This window comes from Chironomus tepperi, unplaced genomic scaffold (genome assembly GCF_022539635.2).
Source record: "Chironomus tepperi strain 1889 unplaced genomic scaffold, CSIRO-AGI_Ctep_v1 contig_293, whole genome shotgun sequence".
Lineage (NCBI taxonomy): Eukaryota > Metazoa > Arthropoda > Insecta > Diptera > Chironomidae > Chironomus > Chironomus tepperi.
Window position 1 is genome coordinate 34,268 of NW_027226415.1, and position 21,734 is coordinate 56,001.

At 31.9% G+C, this 21,734-nt stretch overlaps 2 protein-coding genes across 3 annotated transcripts in view; both read right to left on the reverse strand.

Moving 5' to 3' along the window:
• Window positions 1–12,406, reverse strand: part of LOC139092090 (uncharacterized) — a 39,135-nt gene extending 26,729 nt beyond the window's left edge. For both annotated transcript variants that reach the window (XM_070642374.1, XM_070642373.1), the window contains exon 1: window positions 11,825–12,406. The gene's annotated coding sequence lies outside the window, so the exon portion shown is untranslated. The remainder of the gene's footprint in view (window positions 1–11,824) is intronic.
• A 7,350-nt stretch (window positions 12,407–19,756) lies between these two features.
• LOC139092093 (uncharacterized) lies at window positions 19,757–21,350 on the reverse strand. The gene is made up of 3 exons (XM_070642378.1): window positions 20,879–21,350; window positions 20,209–20,493; window positions 19,757–20,140 (listed from the first exon to the last, which is right to left on the reverse strand). Exons 1-3 carry the CDS (start codon window positions 21,204–21,206, stop codon window positions 19,989–19,991), a joined length of 765 nt encoding a protein of 254 aa, XP_070498479.1. The 5' UTR covers window positions 21,207–21,350; the 3' UTR covers window positions 19,757–19,988.
• Window positions 21,351–21,734: the final 384 nt, after the last annotated feature.

Below are 21,734 nucleotides of genomic sequence, written 5' to 3' on the forward strand. Positions count from 1 at the left end.
GAGCTGTTCAGATTTTGGTGAAAATTCTAATTTGTCAGTCAATTAAAATTCGGAATTATCTTAATGATGTGAAGTCACAGTTTGGTCACAGTATAAACGACTAACAGTGATTCGATTCATGTCAATAACCCTAGTGACCAAAACCGTTTAAATAACCTGACTTAGTTTGGTCAAAAAACTTTGCCAATCCAATATCAGTTCTCGAAATAGACTCAGATTTTGTATCTGAAAATCAACTCGATTCCAAACAGGATTTAAGTCTAATTCGAATTCTGTATAGAATCAGAGAATAAATTCTCAGAACACTACATGCACAAAATTATCCAACCCCAAAAATTAGCCATCAAAACAGCATAACAGCTTTTCCAACCAAGTTTATTCATCAAATAGCTGGAAACCATATTTTCACATATTTCTATTTTATCCTACTTATCAAAAGCAAATAAAACGCTTCACTACCGCAATGATTTTTAATTTTTATTTCTCTCTTCTGTCTGCATATTTCGAATGTCTATCTAGAAAAAAAAAATTGTTAAAATGCACAAAAGGGAGAAATTCATTTTCATATCGGCTGTTTTTGTGTGTGCATTGCTTTAAAGCTTTTTTTGCTGTCTTTCACATTTTCATTTTGTGAATGGAGAAGCTACATAATGTTGATTGCATATATACTGGCTTTATAATGTTGATAATTGTGGTTTTAGGGTTGTAAAAGTTTTTTTTTTTTGCATGACAAATCATGAAGCAATAAAGGCTATAATCAGATAATCTGAGTAAACAAAGGGGAAACCTGAATAGCACAAATTGGTTAATTGATCGAAAATTTAGCAACAGACTGGCGTGACTGTGAGTTGGTGCTGGATTTGGTTTGAATTTGGCCTGATGCCATAGTCAAGTTATCCGGATTTGGATTAAATTCAACCCGATGACAGGGTAATGAGAATTCGACAGGGCCGTCCAGGTTTCGGGTTTCGGATCGAGCAACTGACTTCTGATGATAATGATTAGTTGCTTTTAATCTACTGTGAATCGTAGAGAGTTAATAAAGTGGTAGAACAGGTTTCTGTTCCTGGCTAAAACGGTTACTTTTGGTAATTTTTTGTGTTGTTGCTCAGCTTCCATCTCTACGTTTGTACCCCAAGTGAACTGACTTGTGGCACTTGGGAAAGTTTTATTTGTGAAATGATGCTTTGGGTTACCTTATCAAGCAAAGAGCATGCTTTCAAGATCAGAGCAGCACTCACGAGTATGCACATTTAGTATAATTAAAGTGAGCAACATCTCGAAAGCATGCTCTTTGCCTGTAAGGTCGAATTGCGGAGAAAATTAAAATTTTAACGGTTTTTTGAGATTTAAAAATTTGAATCAAATTTATTACAATTGGTTCTTGCAGTGTCTGCCACTTGGTTCTAAGTATACTGTCACCTCGTCGCCGTTTTAGCAACATTTGAAAATGTGCCGAACGTGTTATCCTTTTTTCAAAATTCAAAATTAATTTAACCGTTAAAATAAAATGATTTTAATTTGCAATATTATAAAATAAACTCAAAAAATGCCAATTAACTCAGTAGATCAAGCAATTAAAGCTCATCAACCTTATTAAATTTTCAGAGTTTTATATTTATTTTGTCACCATTCAAACTTGACAACGATTGCATTAATTAAGGAAAAATTCGAGTGCAAAATTTTCAGCATTTCATAAAAATTATTTTTTTTTGCAACTGTCACTCAATTCAGTCACACTCACATCAATTTAACTCATTGACAATAACAACCTCCAATTTACCAATTAATTAACACCTCATAATGATGTAAAAAATAATTCATTATTAATTTTTGCTAGTTAATTAGCACCATGAATATTCAGTTTATTTACACGAGGATATAAAAAAGCATTTCAGGTTGTCGTTTAATTAACATTGTTGAGAAAAAAATATTGATAAATTGTGAATGCTTTACGTGTTGCACCTTATTATTACTGTCATAAATTTTCATATGATTCGTTTGAATAAAAATGTATATATTTTTAATTAATTAGTTACTGTGTAAATAGCTCAATAGCGTTAACCTTATACAATTTTTTGATTGACACGGTTTGCTCCATTTAATAATGATAATCAATTCAATCATGAATTAGGGGTTGAATTTTGTATATGTAAATAATATTATGTTGGATTTATGGATCGGATGTGGTGCTTTTTTGAATGGGGGGAGGAGATTTGAGTGACAAAATTTGATTGTTTGTTTAGATTTAGGAAAGTCAGAGTTGGGATGATTGTTTGCTGTGTATTTGCTGAGTGACACAAATGATGAAGGTATCGATATCGAGCTTATTAGGCTTTGGTAAAGCGTATTATGTGGAGACTTTCCTTAACTTTTCCTTTTTTGGAATAAATTCTCCATTTTGCACGAATTTGCAAGCAGTAGCCAACGATAGGACCAGTTTTAGGCAACATTAAGGGATGTCATGGGACACAATCGATATGTCCGGCCAGCAAATTAAGTAGGCAAATTGAAGGCAATATTGATCCTCATAATTTCACGATCTCAAAGACGTAGAGTAGTTTTGTGTATGGATCGCGAAAATTTAGAGGGGTTTTGGGATTTTTATCACGAATATCCCTAGAAAATTGAAGAATTTTGTTTCAAAAAGTGGTTTAGAGGGTTTAACGTCCTTCCACGATCCTCTCAACATTGCACCAAACTTTCACCAAAACTCCAAAATTCCCCAATTTCCAACTCATCAACCCTCCCATTACACCAATCGTTATGTGACACACACACAACAAAAAAATAACATATTTATTATTTTTCACCAAATATTCATGTCAATTTATTTATTTGCTCACCTTTTCGATTACAAAACATTCACAACATAAACATAAATTGATATTCAAAGTGCCACCTCCATCGATTCCACCCATTAAATTACGTAGCAACAAAAAACATTATGACAAAGTATTTCGATTCACGCATATGGTATTCAATCGGTGACGACAACAAAAAAAAAATGTGATGAAATGATAAAGTTTTTTATATGTTAATAAATTGAGTAACAATATTAGACGCAGACGAATTGACATCAATTAATGGAAAAATGTTTGAAAGGGTGTTTAAAAGATTATTAATTATGTAAGCTGATTTGTTGGTAGGGGTTGTAAAATTTTTTGGTAAACTTTTTTAATTAAAAGTTGATAATTAGGTGCATGTATTGGGAAATTTTTGAATTTTTTTTTTATGATTTCTGGAGAAAAGGACTGAAGCATTCAGTGTAGATGTGAAGGTTGAGTTTGAAAATTTTAAGTTGACCGAGTGACACAAATGAAGAAGTCTCTTATACGGAGCTTTAAAGGCTCCGCTGAACCTCTTTTATTAACAATAAAAGGAAGTAGCTCTGTGTGGCAAAAATTGTTTGAAATGTTATGATCTAGGCTCACCACAAAGGCCTACACCAAGGTGTGTCTTAAAAAGTAAAAGCTTGTCAATCACTGTTCTATGTGGAATCCTAATGGCTGTCATAACGCATTTGGTGTCGACAAACTTAGACTTTAGCTTTGCTTGCCGTGTGACGTGAAACACAAAAGATTGCCCACCATTACTCTATGTGGAATCCAAATGTCTACCTTGTGACATTTGGTGTCGACTTGACATGATTTTAGTTAAAAGGCACTTCTGTAGTCGATGCATTGAGTGTATTTGTAGTCATATTCAAGATATTCTACATATATTGACTAGGATTTACCAAAGAGCAGTGCTACTCAAACTATGCTCCACCACACACTAGTGCGTCACTTGAATCTTCATTGTATTGAAAATTTTAAACAGTACATCTGTTATTTGCTTCGTGGATCATAATTTGAGAAACAATGTCTTAAAATATAGCAGAGAATCTTGTGAATATAGCCAAAATTCTCTGGAAGATGGATACATTTGTGTAGGTTTAAGAGTTAGTGTTCCTATTCATCTCCATGCCTAAATTTCAGTTAAAATCAGGCTTAAAAGAATATCGATTTTGAAAAATTCAAGCTCGTATTTCCCAAAGTATTGCAACAAAGCTCATCACATCCCATCAATTCCATAACTTTAAATCATTCCAATGCATTCAAGAGCAATAAAAAAATTTTACTGCTCAAATTTTATTGATCAATTCATACGAATTTTGATTCCTTAAGGTGTCTACAATACAAAACAGCGAAGAAAAATGAAGAATTTTCTTTTATCACTTTAACAGCACACTGTTAAAGCTATAAAGTAAATTCTCGTTGCAGCGTAGAAAATATTCATGAAGTAAGTGACTCAGTTACACTAAGTAAGCAACAACAAAAAAATGAGTGGCAATAAGAAAACAATTTGAAATAAGAAATCAGCTTAATAAAACATTTACATTGACTATCTTTTTATGCTGTATATATTTTTTGATATTCAATATAGTAAATACACATTCATTCATTCATACAAAAGGAACATTCAGCACAGAGAAAGGAACAAAAAAAAAATTGTTCGATATTAATGAAATATTCATGCTATGAAACATAAATTTTATTGCATTTTCAGCTTCAGTTTTTTTTTGTTCTCTTATTTAGTACTTCTTTGTGTACTCGTACGTTGAAGCTCTTTTGTAATTCTTCAGAACAGCAACATGCAGCATATATAACACCCATATTTATTTTCGATTTTCATGACTTTTATGTACTTGTGTTCAATTTTTTGAAAAAATATATTGCAAGGTTTTGTTGAATTTTGAAGACAGTTTGGTATTTTTTAGAGCATGCAACTATTAGAATTGACTTTTGAGTTGCTACATATAAGTCAATCTTGAGGACCTGCTTTTGTTTGAGTGATTTTATGCCAGGTTTTTAGGACCATAAATCTAAAGAAAATATTAATCGCATCAAAATGACATTTATTGCAGACAACGTCTGTCGCGGGTCTACCCTGATCGCAGGCAATGCCTATTCACCGGCAGATGTGACATATGTTGCATGTGGCTGTCACAGGAACCTGTTTTTGCAACTATGCTCTCGAATTGCCAAAATTATGAAATGACTAGTTAATATACAGACGTTGATTTGTTATTGTCCAGTTACTGACTAGTTCTAACCTTAGTTCTGACTTATTTTGTTGGCAATTCATTTAAGATCCTCTATTAATTTACCATTCACAGAAATGCGCCTCTGTCCCACAAACATATTCCCAATATTGTCTACAATGTATCTTTTTCCTCTCTATATTTCCAGAAATCGCAAAAATTGTTCATCGGATGTTATAAGAACACAGTGAATGTCAAAATCTGGAGTGAGGACAAGAATCAACAGCAAGCAAGTAAGCAATAAAATATCATGTAAAAAGTGTAATGTATTACATGAAAATACATTGATTATTGCCTCTGAGACATTGAGATTGGCAATAAAAAATTCTGTATACATATGTGGAACATCTACACATATTTCTGACTATGTATTTTTATCATCATTGTAGCATCACATTTGTGCTGTGTGATGCGAAAAATCATCGCCAAACTAATTGCCTTTCACTTTTTATTCATCAAAATTTCACCGACATCCGACGATGATGATGAAAATTTTTTCCTTTTGGAAATTTAAGACCGCGTGTGTTTACAGACACAAATTGGCTCATCAAGCTTCATAGCTTGAAATTCAATTCATGTCGATTTTTATGACTCATTTTTTCACAGTTTTAAGTGCACACAAAAAATGTGTTTTTGATGATGACACGAGATTTGATTACTTATTTCAACAGGTTAACGATGATGATCAAAAGGCAGGCAGGATGTGAGTCAATGATGAAAGTATTTCAGCACCTTTAATTTAATAATGATTTTTCTTTTTAATTGGAATTAAATTTAATTCCCTTTACTCACTTTACTGTATATTCATGTTAATGATTTAGACAAAAAATCAAAATTATGTATATTCGTTAATTTTAAAATGGATACATGCTGATGAGTGACATTATTCATGTCTTGTAAATTCTTTCATTCTCACATCTTTTGAGTTTCTCATCCATAAGATTTAAATTAGTGAATAATGAAAGGAATTTTGTTATAGTATGACGTTGATGGTGATTAATTAACAATTTATTGGCATATCCCATAGCCAAATGCGTAAACAATTTGCAGAGACTTGAGACTTTTCATTCAGTTTCGATTTTTCTTTTTGATGATTTTGTTTTGTTTTGTGTGAAAAAATTAAATGAATTGAAACTGTGTGAAAATCGAACATGTGACTATATAGTAACAGATTTTGTTGATGAATATTGAGTTATTTTTAGATTGTTGGATAGATTGAAGGAAAATCGATGAGGATTTTAAGTTTGACTGTTTTTTGTTTTGGCATTTAAAGAGCCGCATGAGGAAAATCTCACTTTAAATTTACTAATTTAATCGAAACTTAGAATTAGAAGCTTTATTATTGATTTTCTATTATTATTCGATTAGCACACCCTAACAAACAAAGAGCATGCTCACATACTCAAAAATACTCTTTTCATACAAATTAGCATGCTCACAAAATTGAGTATCCTGAGGGTAAGCTCTTTGTCTGTTAGGAACAAATCGATTAATCGATCAAGAATTCGACCCAGACAGACGTTGCAGCGACTAAGTGCTGGGTTCATTTTATATTCATTTCAAATCATCTCTCATGTCAAAGTCATGTCAGTTTGGTGCTAGATTCTAGATCGATTAACCGACTTGCGTTGTTCGGGATAGATTGTGTGGATTATGACTAATATGAAATGCTTTTCTTTCCTGATTGTAAAAGAGAGTACGTTAGAGCCAGGGTTGTTAAAAACAAAATCTGGTGTGTTTTGAAAATGTGTCAGATGGAAAAATGTGTCCAGATTCTGCTTTTAACAACCCTGGTTAGAACTAGACATCAACTGGACCTAAATTTGGAGTTTATTAAAAATTAAAAACGAAACTGACGTGGGTATTTTGCAGATCCTTGTCACATCGACAACACTGTATATAATGATTGAGAGTTCAGTCTCTGGTGTGATTCAAACCTACGTACTCACAAAAGAGTAATACAGAGATCCGGTCTGTTTGCTAACAACTCGGTTGAAATGGCCATACTCTTGCAACGATAGATTTGACTTTAAATGGCTAGATAACCCAGATTCTGCAACACAAGTTAAGTAGGTTCCGCCAGGGCTCTAAAGGCTCCATTAAACCCCTTTAACTATCACTCAATGGGATCCCTATCTATTTAGTGGCCAAATAACTAAAGGGAAACATCCATAAGACCCCAAAAAAGCCTCAATCACATCTACACTTTAAAATTCTTAATTAAGAATCAATCTCATAGAACTTTAAAACATGGAGAATATTACCACAAACACAATACATAAAGACTTCCAATCAATATGACAAATTCAAACTTCAAGACCAAAACAAACAGCAATTCATGCTAACAATTTATTCCCCAAGAATTAGCTCATAAAGAATCTCAAAGTCTCCTGACAAATCCACATGAAATTCAAATTTATCTCCAAATGCTTCATATAGGAAGTAAAATCAATTCCCCAATTGTGACTGAATTGTGCATGAAAATGAAAAATCGTTTGTTTAAACAATTTTCTGCTCTATTTACAATGCATTGTCGCTTCCCCATCATCATCAATGCACCCCTCTACATGTGTGTTCATTTTTCAAGTGCACTGACATTGTTTAAATTGCAATGTGGACGAGCTGTTCACCACAATGTTGACACTTTGTGCATACACACATACTAGAAAAGAATAAACTTTAGTCTTTGACAAACTTTACTTTTTACTGGTGCCTTTTCAATGATTTATAATGAACATTAATTCACTGACTGCAACAAAAATTTTCAATGTCGATAAATTTTGTCGAACAGGAGGAAGAAGTAATTGATTAAAAGCTGTGGTTTTTGAGGTTAGTTTTGAAACTTTGCTTTCTATTTTTAGTTCAATTCCGCACGCTGTTCTTTGTTATTAAATTTTTTTTGTGCATTTTCAATCGATGCATCGACCACATACTGTAAAGTTTTGTTTGTACAACAATTTTGTGTTGGAATAGCTGCATTTAAATTTTGATTGACTTTTATTTGCTTTAATTATTGTACAATTTGTATTGAGGCTGAAGGTGATTTTACTTGAATTATGGCTATATAGCAAGGCGATGTGGCAAGTCGCAAGCTCATCTGGAAATTGTAAAAATTGAAGAATTTTCGCAGATTTTATTTGAATTTCTGAGTCCTGAATTTGACAGGTCTTATTAGACAGAAAGACTGGTTTTAGGTTCCGTAGTGGCATTTGTGTACCATAAAACGCTATCGTACATGCTGCGCTTATCGGACATAGAACCAATAAGTAATTATATAGCCCGAACAACACAACGTATTCGTTAAATCATTGATGCATCGATGAATTAGTAGTAAGATGGGAAGCTGGTCTATAAGCAACGTGATTGCTAATTTTGACCCATTTTTTAGTCAATAACTCGAAGTCGGCTTGGATTTTGTATGGAAAAGTTGACTTGAGGCGACTCAACTTCATTCGAAATTCGAGCTCTGATTTTCAAAGCAAAAAATGTGTTTCAAATTTTTTAAATTTAAATTTTTCTTGAAAATCTCAAAAAATTCCAAAAACTCAAAAAAATCCTAATCAAAATCCCAAAACTAATCCAATCACCTTATAAAAATTCAATTTTCATATTTTATTTCCTCTCACAATTTTTCACACGGAAATGGAAAATTTACACAATGAATTTTTAATGAAACCAATTTTCATCCATCGATGTAGTCAATGAATTGAAATTTTTTTTCTTCTCCATTCTTCGTTCAACAACGGAAAAAGTAAACAAGATGTTATAAATTTTTAAAGGTGAAAAGAATTTTTGTTATTTGATATTAATTTTTTAAATTCAATAGGGAGATGAGATGGCAAGAAGTTTTGTGTATGGATTTAGCTAATCATCGTATGGAATTGATGGTAATGTATATAGATAGAAAATTTGAATGCATTTGACTCAAAGTAGGTGGGATGAGAATAAATAAATAAATAAATGGAAAATTGTGTCTAAAATTGGAATGCATGTCATGTTTTCATAATTGGAGATATGGAAGCGATGATTTTTGGCCTATTTGAATGCATGCTTGGATTTTAAATCGGATTTAAGTAAAGAAATTGATTTTTTGAAATTTTTAAAGGATTTGAAGAAATCTTTTAAAATATTGTAAAGTTTTAAAATCTAAAATGAAATTTAATTTGAAGATTTTGAATTTTAAATTTTGTTTTTTGATTTAATTCTTGATTAATCTCTAAATACTATTTAAATAGCCCTAATTAATATTATTATTGGAAAAATTGGTAGATATTACAATTTCATGATTTTCGATTTTAAAAATATTGTACAAAACACAATTTTTCGATAGTATTTAATTCTGAATTTTAAACTTTATTTACTACAAATTTTATTATTTTAAACAAAATTTTGTGTTTAAATTTAAAATTTAAGTTCTATTTGAAAATTTGAAAGAATTCTTCGGTATTGTTAAAAATCATTTTAAATTGAGTTGAAGTTTATTAGTTTAAATTTTTAAAATTAATCTAAATTTTCATTAGTTTTGTTCTTTTTAACAAATAAAAGTTGAAATTTAATAAAATTAAAAATTTAAGGAAATTGAAACATTCAAAAAATCACGAAAATTTTGAGTTCATTAAAATTGAAAAAATTCAAATTAATTTTCTAATTGAAACTTAATGTCAATTTAACAAAATTAATTTCCAAACAATTTAATTTATCTTTCACTTAAAATCAACAAATTTACCAGCAAACAACTCTATTAAAAATTCATACATCCTTTCCCTAACATCTTGTTTCCATTCCATACCAAAAAAAAACAATCCACACAATAAGTTTTTACTACGCTTTTTGTTTCTTCATTAAATTTCAATTGAAATATTCTCAATTTCCACAGCATCAAATGGAGAAAACAGCAACATCTCCATTCAATAAAAACTGTGCTGATCATTAAATTGTTCAAACACAAGATTTTTCCCCTTTCAAATTCTGTTTACTCGAACAAACAATTTAAAATGTTTACACTAACTTTTCACTTCTCAGCTCCTGAACATCTTTACATGATCTCATTTAAATGACTACACTTTAATTTTTTTTCCTCTTTTTTTAAGCAATTTTTAGATACTTTTTGAGATTTTCTTTTAGATTTTTTGAAGAGTAAATGAGGAAGCGTTTATGAGAAAATTACCGACAAGTGAAAGATTTCAAAGTTTTATAATTAAGCAATTGTTGTGAACAGTTCAATATATTGAAAGATTTAAGACAATTGCTTGAGATTCTATGCGTGGATATTTTTCGACTGCAGTTTCGAGAAAATTTACAAGTTTTAAGGCAAGAAGAAAAAGTGATGAAAGTTTATTATCGAATGTTTTAGTTTGATTTGTGAATTTTTGCAGACTTTTTTTTTCGTTGAAATTACTTTTCATTTTAAACTTTATGGATTTAAATTTAGGAGAATTTTGAATTTTCATGGTTTAAAAATTTAATTTTTGTGGTTTTTAAAGATTTCACTAATTTTTATGAATAAGTTGAACGATCACTTAAAGATTCTTTGGTAAATTTGTATATGAATTTGTTCAAATTATATGATTTTGTCAAGTTCTTGACTATTTTCTTAATGATGAATTTTCAAAACTGTCGCTAATTATATTTAGTTACAATTTTCAGTTAGGAACAAAATTTGATTTTAAAATTCGTAATCAGAATATTGATAGCAAAAACTGATAAAATTATAGAGTTTTTCATACTTAAATAAATTTTAAAAATTGCAATTTTACTTGAATTTTACGATTTATTATTTGAAAACAATTGTGAAAGTGTCTGATACTTGCGTTTAACTAACTTTTAACATTTATAGCTACTGAAGATTGGGAAACACTTTATGAAAACTTTGCTCAAAATCAAATTTTGAAATAATTTTTATTTTAAAATTGAAAGTAATATTTTTTAAAAAAAATTTTTTTGAGCATTTTCTAATTGAGATTATCGAAATCCTAAAATTTTGCTTTCAATTCAACAAAAAATTTTAATTAAAATCAAATACTTGTGACTATGATAATTTTATTGAAATTTCAAAGATTTTGTGAATTATTTGAATTCAATTGCTCACAAATTTTAATTAGTGAATTAAATTTCAAGACCTTTAGCTTGTAAGGGTCCCAACAGACAAATAGCATGTTTTCTTGGTACAGAAACTATGACATTACAGTACTTAAAATCGATCTCTTTGTCTTTTAAGGGGTTTTGGAGATCAAGACTTTGAAAAACTCCCTGTAGTATCAGTCTCGATCTCGGTTTCGAAAATATGTACAAACTGAAACTTCAGGAAACCTTAATAGCAAAGCTCGAAGTCGACTCAGATTTTGTATGAAAAACTCGACTTCAAATAAAATTTGAATCGATTTAGAGTTCTATCTAATAGTTTGTAACAGAAAATAGGCTTAAATTCAAGAAATTGAAAACATTCCAGAATGTCTCTAGAAATCTTTCAAATCCTCCCAGTTAAATTGCTCATCAACATCTCATCTGTGATGAATTCATCATCCGATCACTATTTAATGCTGCCTGAATGATGAGCCGGCAGAATAAATTATGTGAATAATTCTCAAGTATTAATTTTAATCACAATAATAAAAATGATGAAAATATTTTTTCCATTTATTAATAAAAAAATATGAAAATTTGCAATTTTTCCCTCGCGAAAAAAAAAAAAGAAAAGGAAAAATGTTTGCAATGAAGCATAATAAATTCCGTTCATACTTTTATTTTATGTCCCGAACTCTTTCTCGAATGATTTTTCAATATCAAAATAAACTTTTATTTTTTTCACAACACTTGTCTTATAAAAATCAAGAAAATAAGATCTTCCTTCTTATTATTTTTAGCACTGACTTTTTTTTTTTTATTTTAATGACAGAAATTCTTCTCTGACTTATTTCTTTTATGCACTTTTTTCACATGCTTATCTTCTTCACTTGTGTAATATTTCTTATTAATACTCTTCTATCATTCTTGATGATGTCTGTCTTGATTTAATCGCGCGTTTAACGTGAATTATGATTTTATAAATAAGAAAAAATTCTTCTTGCACTTGGTTTTAATTACGCGTGAGAGTTTTGTGGATTTTTATGTCAATTTTCAATTTTATTATGATTTGAAAATTTTGAATTTTTCCGACTTTTTCAATTCAATTTTTCAATTTTAAATTCACAATTTATCGAAATTTTCAATATTTCATAACAAATTTCCAATCGAAATTTTCATCAAATTACTGAATTTTTCCGACTTTTTTTCTCTGTCCCGTTCAAAAAATACACAAAAATGCGTCTCGATTGCCGTAAACACAAACGTCGACTGAAGCAGTCAATTGGAAAATATTTTTCTGGTTTTTCATTTTTTTTCTTCATTTTCATTTTTCTTTCTTGTCGGAAAATTGCCGTACAAAAAAAAGAAAAAAAAAAACTCTTGTGCTTGTTGTGTGTGCAGAAACGTGTGTTGTGTTGTGAAAATGTAAATAAACTGAGAAAAGTCTACAAAGAGAGCTGAGAGAGAGGAATTAGCTGAGCATGAGAGGAAGCGATGAAAAATTGAGAATGAGAAAATTTTCCCGAAGTCTAAAATTCTCTCAAAGGAAAAGTCTACAAAGAAATCACATGGCAGCATTAAACTGCACTAAATTTACGGTTTTTTGGCAGCATGCACGATTTTTAATTTGATATAAAGGCACAAAAGCCAATTGACCAGAAAATGAAATTAAATTTCAAATCAATTTTCTTTATTGAACAAAATTTTCCATTTATCAAATTTGTTTTGTTAATTAGCACTAAAAAGGATCATTTATAATTGAGACATTGACATGATCCTAATAGTCTTAAATGATAAATATACTCGAGTCTAGTTCCATTCTATTATGCTGCATATTGTGACATGTAGCAATTTAATTTTCATTTTCTCCTCCAATAATTCAATCGTCATTTAATTTTCTCTAATAGATTTTTTATTTATTTATTCATTCGTTCACATGCTTCTGCTTCGGTTTTGTACTGGCTGACGCTGCATAAGCTTCAATTTTGTCAGATAAAACTTTTATTATCACAGCATATACAATAAAATATTTTCTGGTTTAGAATTTTTGTGGGAAAATTGTTCTGGTAGCGCATTTTATCATGTAAATCAGTGGTGGGCAACCTTTGTGCCGCGGCACAGTAGTTGAGGTGCCAAATTTTTTGGATGTGCCATAAACCGTATGTCATGTACGATTTCTTTCGAGGTTTACCAAAAAGGCGTGCAGTAACCCTGGCCTTGACAGGAAAAAGATTGCCCACCACTGATGTAAATATTTTGAGGAATTTACGGTTTATAGCTAGAATTTTTATAATTTGGGATGTACCTTAACATTTTTCATTGGATTGAGTGTCTGGGAAACAAACCCGAATGGTGTTTTTGGAAATGTTGATATCCATTAAAGGCTTCTTCAGCAGTTAAAAGACATACTTGAATACGGAAATAGCATTGTAGATTGATTGAAGTCATTATCTGTCCTTATCTTCTATTAAGTGTCGAATTTAGCTAGTTCTGTTATTTCTAAGTAATGTAGAATAAATGGCCAATGATAGTCAGATTACTCAAATATGTTTGGGTCTTGTTAGTTGCAAAATACTTGCATACTGTAACTATGCTCCTATGTATGGGTTACAACAAAATGCTCTCCATTGGACACTGTTGCTGCTTCTGTCACCTAATTTGTGCAAATCCTCTGTCCGCACTTTGAGCTGACATTATTTCATCACTGTTAACTTACAACATAGTTCCTTCCGTAAAATCCCTTCCAACATCTTCCCAAAATGCTTCATCCCATCCATTTTCCCATTAAATCCAGCTAAAAATATTGTGATGTGTTTTCATTTCAGATGTGGATTAAAAACCAGAACAGGATAATTCAACGCTCAATTATAAATGATTCAATTATTCAAATTGAACAATTTATTTAATTTTATTCTTTCCATCTCTGTTTTTGTGACAATTTTTTCTCTCTCCCTCTTTGGTGCACTCATCTTTGTCACACGTGTGTATTTTGAGTGGCTTTTTTTGTGTCAGGAAAATTGGCAAAATAAGAAAAAATCTCTTTTAATAATTAAATTTTTATGCTGAGGATTGTGATTTTTAATTTCATTTTTGTGGGTAGCAATTAAAATGATTGTTTGTCTAGCAAATTTAAATAAGTTTTATTGGTTTATCAGCCACACTTTTATGGTTGGTTTAATGGACTTAGACTAGGGAAATCAATTTTGGTAGAATTTTCGATTTTTATTGTTCTGGGGTGGATGGAATTTCTAATTCTAACTAGTTAGTCTATGTCTAACTAGTTAGTCTATTAGTATTGCATAAAACGCCAAGTTCCTCAGTTCTACAGACACAATCCCGTGCGACACAAATCAAGAAGGATTCCGCCACGAAATTTTTATCGTCCAGCTAAACCACATTTATTAACACCAAATGAAAGCTGCCTTAAATTGATTTCTTTGCACAAGTTGATTTCGGAAATTGTCGGTTGCAAGCCTTACCATCCCTAGCCTGATTGTGAAGCTGCCACCTTTCAGACAAGGTGGTTTGGATTGGCTTTCACTTTATTTTTTAATGTACTTATCCTGGCATATAGCTCGGTCACCAGCGGTGCATTTAGCGATATCATGGAATACAACGAGAAGGCACTTGACATTTGGTCAGCTTCGGAGTCAGACTTCAGCTTCTCCAATTCCCCTCTATAGTAGTAGTGGCGGAGCCTTCTTCATTTGTTCCTCGGGAAAGTTGCTTTAGTATTACAAAATCATCTTAGTTCCCCAGTTTTACATACTCAATATCCAATAAAAATACTTGACTAAGATTTAAAGAATTACACAATCCTACAAATGTTTCTATCAATTCAATTCTATTCTGTTTGATACCAACATAATTCACTTCTATATCCATCAAATGCTTCAATAGAAGCGTTAAAAAAAGTGAACATTCATCAAAATCTCTTTTATGATTGATTGCATTGGATTTTTACCGATTTGCTGTATGAATATTCCCACATAAAAAAAAGTCAAAAGAAGAAATGGAAAATGAGTCAATTGCCCTCACTTACATACAATAGAAATGGATTGGGGGAGACGAGATTGGATGTTCCATACGTGCGTTTCTATTTCAATGTTAGCTATCACACATTTGATTGAAAAAATAAAATTGATAGAAAAAAATTCTGTGAATTCAGCACATTTTTATATTCACACCGTTTTCACGTGTGAATGTATTGAATTTGTTCAGATTTGAAAACCAGTTTTTTGGATTTTTCAGCCAAACTAAGCATAATGGCAAGTTATGCTCTATCGCAAAAAGTTTGTGCCTGGAATTCCACACCATAATCAAAAAACAGATTTGAAATTGGTTGAGGCATTGCTGAGAAAATCGAAAAATTCGCTTTCTGTAAGCAAGCAAACAAACAAACAAGCAAACAAACAAGTTAATCAGCAAGAAATCTCAATAACGAGACATCGTAGAGACTTCTAGCTTTTTGCAAACGATCCGTGCTGCTCTATAGAAGAGCTGATTAGTTTTTGGGCATGCCAGGAACAGCCGTTGCTTTTAAAAAAGCAAAAAACTTTCGTTTTCATACAAAATTTCAAAATCAATGTTTTCTATGATTTTTTGAAACTTTGAACATTGAAACTCTAAACATTGAAACGCTTGGCCTACCCGCTGGAGCTTGATCCCTCAAACATTTGCCAAGCGAAGCTTGGCCTACCCGCTGGAGCTTGATCCCTCAAACATTTGCCAAGCGAAGCTTGGCCTACCCGCCGGAGCTTTATCCCTCAAACATTCGCCAAGCGAAGCTTGGCCTACCCGCTGGAGCTTGATCCCTCAAACATTCGCTTGGCCTACCCGCGAGACTTTTTATGGTACGGGGTGAATATATCCGCATTGGGTTTTTACCCGATACTCTAGTTTTAATTCAAACCATGTAACGGTTATGACAAATTTAAATTTTGTTCAGTAAACACTGTTAAAAATTCGAAGAACATTGAAATACACTGTAAAACAATGAAAAAACGTGTTTTTGTTGTTATGAAAATGAAAAATTGTTAATTATAGTATTTATGCTTTGATTTGAAAGTTTTAAATGGCCGGCGCCGCAATAACTTTATGGAACTGATCTTTTAAAACCATTCCGAGCTCTCTACGATGTCTAGTTAAAAAGTTTTTAGCGTCAGCCGACCGAACGACCGAACAAAGTGTCTTATTAAGCTACCTTTTTGAAAAAAATTTCAAAAATGCGCTAAAAAATTCTGTGAATTCAGCACATTTTTTTATATTCACTTTTCTCGTTCCTTTCGACATTTCCGGTTGATTGAAAAATATCAGCATCACCTGGACATTGGAGATTTGTCCTTGTGGTGATTTTTACTGAATTTTTGTTAGTTTGATGAGTCATTGATGTCCAGTTAAACAACAATCAAACTGAATTCTTCTTTTTTTTGTCCTGACAAGGTCCGATTCATCTACTTCGTTCGCTAGGCTTAAAGATCAATTGTAAACCATAACCCTACATTGGTATCATCCCTAAGAGACAGTTTTATATTTGTCTAGTTGTAAGGACAATCAATGTTTTCATTATGCAATTCTTAGATCTTAAAACTAGACATATAACTAAGTGAAATAATAACACATCAAATCGAGTGCCTGAAACTTGCTCTTTCGATGGTAACCGATTGTCAAATTTCTAATACCAAGGTACAATGCTTTCTCTATTGACAGCTACTTTTTGAATGAGTTCTTTGGTCATCTATGTGATCATTTGTCATCATCTTGTAATTTTGTGCAAATCCTTGTCATATAGAGTACTATAATGATTGCCAAATTGTTCTTCGGTGGGAATCGAACCAACGTACTCAAAAAGAGTAATCTAGATTTCCGGCATGTTGACTAAACTCTCAACAACAGATGCCTTGCTCTTGCTTTGACAGATTCGCTTTTACAAATTTGGCTCTACACTCCAGATTCCCGTCTGCTCACAACGTCTCCTAACATACAAATGAGCTTGCTCACAAAAGTGAGTATACTCAGAGTATGCTCTTTGTCTGTTAGGGCTTTTAATAAGTTTAATATCAGAACAACCAAACCTTTACCACAAGGAACATGAATCACTTTCCACGATCGCTTTTCCATACTTTATGTTATCTAACTAAACGTATGACTGAGTACATCAGTAGCCATTTGAAATAAATGAAAAAGTATCTAAGGTAAGGTACAAAAAAAAAATCGTCTATCTGTGTTGATTTCCACATCCACTACTCATGCAGTAAATTAAAAGAAATGAAAATTGTGATAGTTACACATAAAAATACTTCATAAATATAGATGAGCATCTAACAATGGATGGACACAAAATACACAAATATGAAAGAAAAATGTATCTTTGTAATTGGATCTGAATCATTTATTGCCTCATTCCTGGATGTCTCACACACAAACAATGCTTGATGGAAAATAGAAAAAAAAAAATGTAGTTTTTGCTACTCATATTGCAATGATCATCATTTTTTGTTGGATGTGATGTACATATGGTGAACATTTTTTTAATTAAAGGTAGATGGAAGTGGAAATGATGACGAGGATGTGAATCTGTGAAGGAAAAGAAGCAAAGGAGGTTGCTTTAAGGTTTCCTGATGTCTGAGAAATTCTCGAGACCGCAACCCAAGGAAATATCGAGAACCTTTACATATTTTAGCCATTTGTAGCCATGAAACCTTAAGAAATGGAACTTTAATAATTTTAATCTCCGTCCTTCTTCTTCGTCTATTTGTATTTTATTCGCTCATTTCAAGTATGAATGATTGCAAAATTAATTGCAACTCTTTCATTTTCTGTTATATTTAACAATATCATTCATTTTCATCTTCGAGAGATCGTTCATAAATGACGTTTTGGCGAACGGGTACTGAGGTGACTGCCTGTGCTACAATGTCAAACAGGAGGGTAGATAATAGGTAGTGGGATTGTGGGAATTTTTATCTTTATCTCCCAGCAAATTAAAAAATTTTGCCATAAATGGTGGGTTTTGACCTAAAAATCGACATCCCTCTTGCCTTCATTTTACTAAAGTCGAATGAAAATTGCCCAAAAATTTTACTATTTGATAGTTTTCGAATTTTGACTAATTTGTCAAGTATGTGTAGACTTGGTCTCTCTTCTTACTAACTTACCTTAGTAGACTTCTGAAGCTTGCTCTATCACTTAGTTTGCTTCTGAAGCCATTAACCGATGCCAATTGCATTACCAACTCTATCAGCACCATCTCGGTCGATCTCACTGTCAAGAACCCTATATCAACACCACTTCCAAACTCTCCCCCGTTTCAATATTATTTTCACCCCATTCCCAACAAAAGTAATTGTATATAAAGCTGCTGCTGCTGCTTCTATTTATTTAATTAGATTATTAAATATGATGAATGAAATTATGACTGAAATTGTTGTGTAAGAGAATCTTGAAGGCAAAATAGAAAATAAGAAAATCTTGTTGATTTAATTCATTTCTTTTGCAGACATCTTTTGCAGGCTTTTGTTCTAGTGAAACAGTTTGTCGTAATTTTTATAAAGAGAAATTTGCATAGCAGCATCAAGCATGGCATTGAAAATAAGAGCTCATTTTGGGGTGCAATAAACTAATTTATGTCAATTATAATGACCTAAATTGACTCTGAGATTGACTTATCCAAACTATGCTTTCTCGATACCGGGACCGGGACCGGCAAATCTCCCATCCGAGTCCCATCCCGGGGGATTTCGGGAAAGCAAAATCCAAACAGACAATATGCATGCTCTCGAGAGCTTGCTCACTTCAAAATACACTTGGTTCTTCCTCGAGATCTTTTTCCTTCCAGAAAGTCAGCAGTTTAACTTTGAGGTCTGCTTTATTGTATGAAACAAAATACCAAGATGCAAAAAAAATGACTAAATGTTGGAGATATTTCCAGGAAAATAAAGTGGATAATCCGAACTCGAGATATAATCCACTTTATTGAAACAGGCCGTAAAAGTCTCATCTAAAAGTGGAGCTACAGAAGCAACATGGCTTAGGAAGGTTTTAGTTTCAAAAATTGTTACAAACTTTGTGGCCAGGCAAGCGATATAGTCAGATTTAAAGCCTATTGTAGGAACCTAAGCTTCAATTGGAAGCATAATTCCAGGAAATAAACCAAAAAAATTAGAATTAGGAAAGAAGGAGGGGAATGGGTTGATTCTGAATATTCATTACCTTAATTAATGAACAGCGTCCCCACACAAAATGATAAATTAATTCAAAAAATGCGCTTAACTTACCAATAAACAGCAAATTCAATACCATTCCATTTATTTTCCTTCATTTGAATTTTCCGTCTTATTTTTTTCATCTCATTTCTGTCTTTTTTTCTTCCATTGGAATGTGAGACGATGTAGAAAAAAAGGAAAAAGATAGCGATGCCTCGAAGAGGAATTATCATCGCATAATATTCATCATTATCATCAAGTATTGTGTTGACTATGAAATGAATAATTAATGTTAATGCGATGTAATTATAATTAAATTCATTTGAAATGCCAAAACTGAAAGAGGAGCAAAAAAGTAGTAAAATGCTGTGCGGTTTTGATGAATAATTTTTTTTTGGGAAGGTTCAAGGCATTTTAATAAAAAACTTTCAAATTATTATCATTAAAACTTTTTTTCATCACATTCTATTTACAATTATCAATAAATTCTAAGCAATTTTTTTGTTCTAAGTCATCGTCGTTGTATTACGTCCGTTAAGTTTTTTGTGTTTGTAACTCATCATCATCATTGTCATAATTATAATCATTACCCGCGAAATTGTGTTTTTTTTTGGTTCAGCATGAGAAATTTAAATTTAATGTTTTTGTGACTTTTGCTTGTGTGCGCGATATGCTAAATGCTTTTCGAGTGCTTGATCGAATGAGGCTGAACGTCTTCGTCTTTTGCCAATGACTGGACCTGCTAAGGCGAGTCCTGGACCTGATACGAGGGCGTAAGCTGCGATTCCTAAAAGATACAAATGAAATTTTTAATATTTTGGAACTAAAAACTCATTAAAATTGACAAATTCATACCAAGCAAAGCTGCACCAGCAAGAGGTAATAAAAGTGAGGCTTTAGCTTCAAGTTCTGGTGGCAAAAGTCCTGATCCTGGAGCACCATGACCTCCAAGACTACCAAGACCTCCTAAACCTGTCATGCCAGTTTGTGGACCTCCTTGGATACCAGCTTGACCAATTGTTGGACTTCCATATGGTCCAAAAACAGCACTTCCAGCACCATATGGGAATTTAGCTCCATAAGCTGAACTAAGATAGTTCAATTTGTTGTCAATGTATGCGTTTCCAGTCAATGTTGGTGCTGTTAAATAGAATAATAATAGAAGTTTTAAATTCGATGAATTATAGCTCTTAATGCTTGAGTTGTAATGTGATTTATTATTGTCAAAAAAAGTAATGATGACTATAAATTATGAGGTGTTAGTGACTGCACATGTTTTTCAGTTCCGCAATAAATTGTGAGCTTTGAAATGTGAATGAAATGAACTTGAATTTTGAGCCATGTTCTCGAATTTTTTGAGGCTTTAGACACAAAAGTGATCTTAAAAGGAAGTAACAAGGAGAGTGCGTTGTAGTTTGTGGAATCTGTATAGGATAGAGTCACTTAGTCATGCAATTTTAAGAGTTTAATCGTGTTCTGAATCATATTGTAGAAAATTCACTTAGTTCCAATTTCTACAACTTACTATTTCCATATCTCTCACGACTATCATATCCACCTGGAAATCTGTTTGCATAATATTGCGATGCAGCTCTATCGAAATTATTATTATGTCCATAACGGTCGTATGGGCTGTTATTGTTACCATAACTTGATGTTACAAATCCTTGACGATCTCTATCGTAATATTCAGGCATGACTGGATCACGGAATCGTGCTTCCTCAGTTTTTAAGTCTTTATTTCCATTTGATTGACTATCGACAGCCACAGGGACAATTTTACCAGCACCGAGTGCATATCTTGATACTTGTAAGAGAATTAGCAATATACTGGTCACTGTGAACTGATTCATGATTATGGATGTAATTTAATTTCCTTTTTTTTGCACTTTTTAAATTGAGTCTTTTAGTTCCTTTAAGGATTTATATTTATATTCAGCACAAAACTTGAATTTATTTAAATATTTTTATGTAAAATGAACTAATGCTTTACTTGACAGACACTGATGGAATGAATGAAAAATGACATAAACCTAAAGTTTTATATAGTCACAGGTGGTTGTTGACACATTGTATAGCTTTTTTTTGCTAACTTTTTAACTCATTTTTCATACAAAAATTACTTTTCCTCTTCTTCTTTATTCTTCTATTCTATTGAAAATTATATGTGGAGGTGAAAATGTTTAGCAAGATTTCTTACCACAGCCGCATGACAACCAATGTCAAGTTTGTCATTCTTCTGTGATTAGTTTATTGTACTTTATTGTACTCACTCATAAGTGCATTATATTGTCATTGTTTAGTTTTCTTCTAATGATGAGCATGAAGATTGTTGTTGTTGTTTTTGTTTTCACTATGTGGAAGGTGAAAATACGACTTGG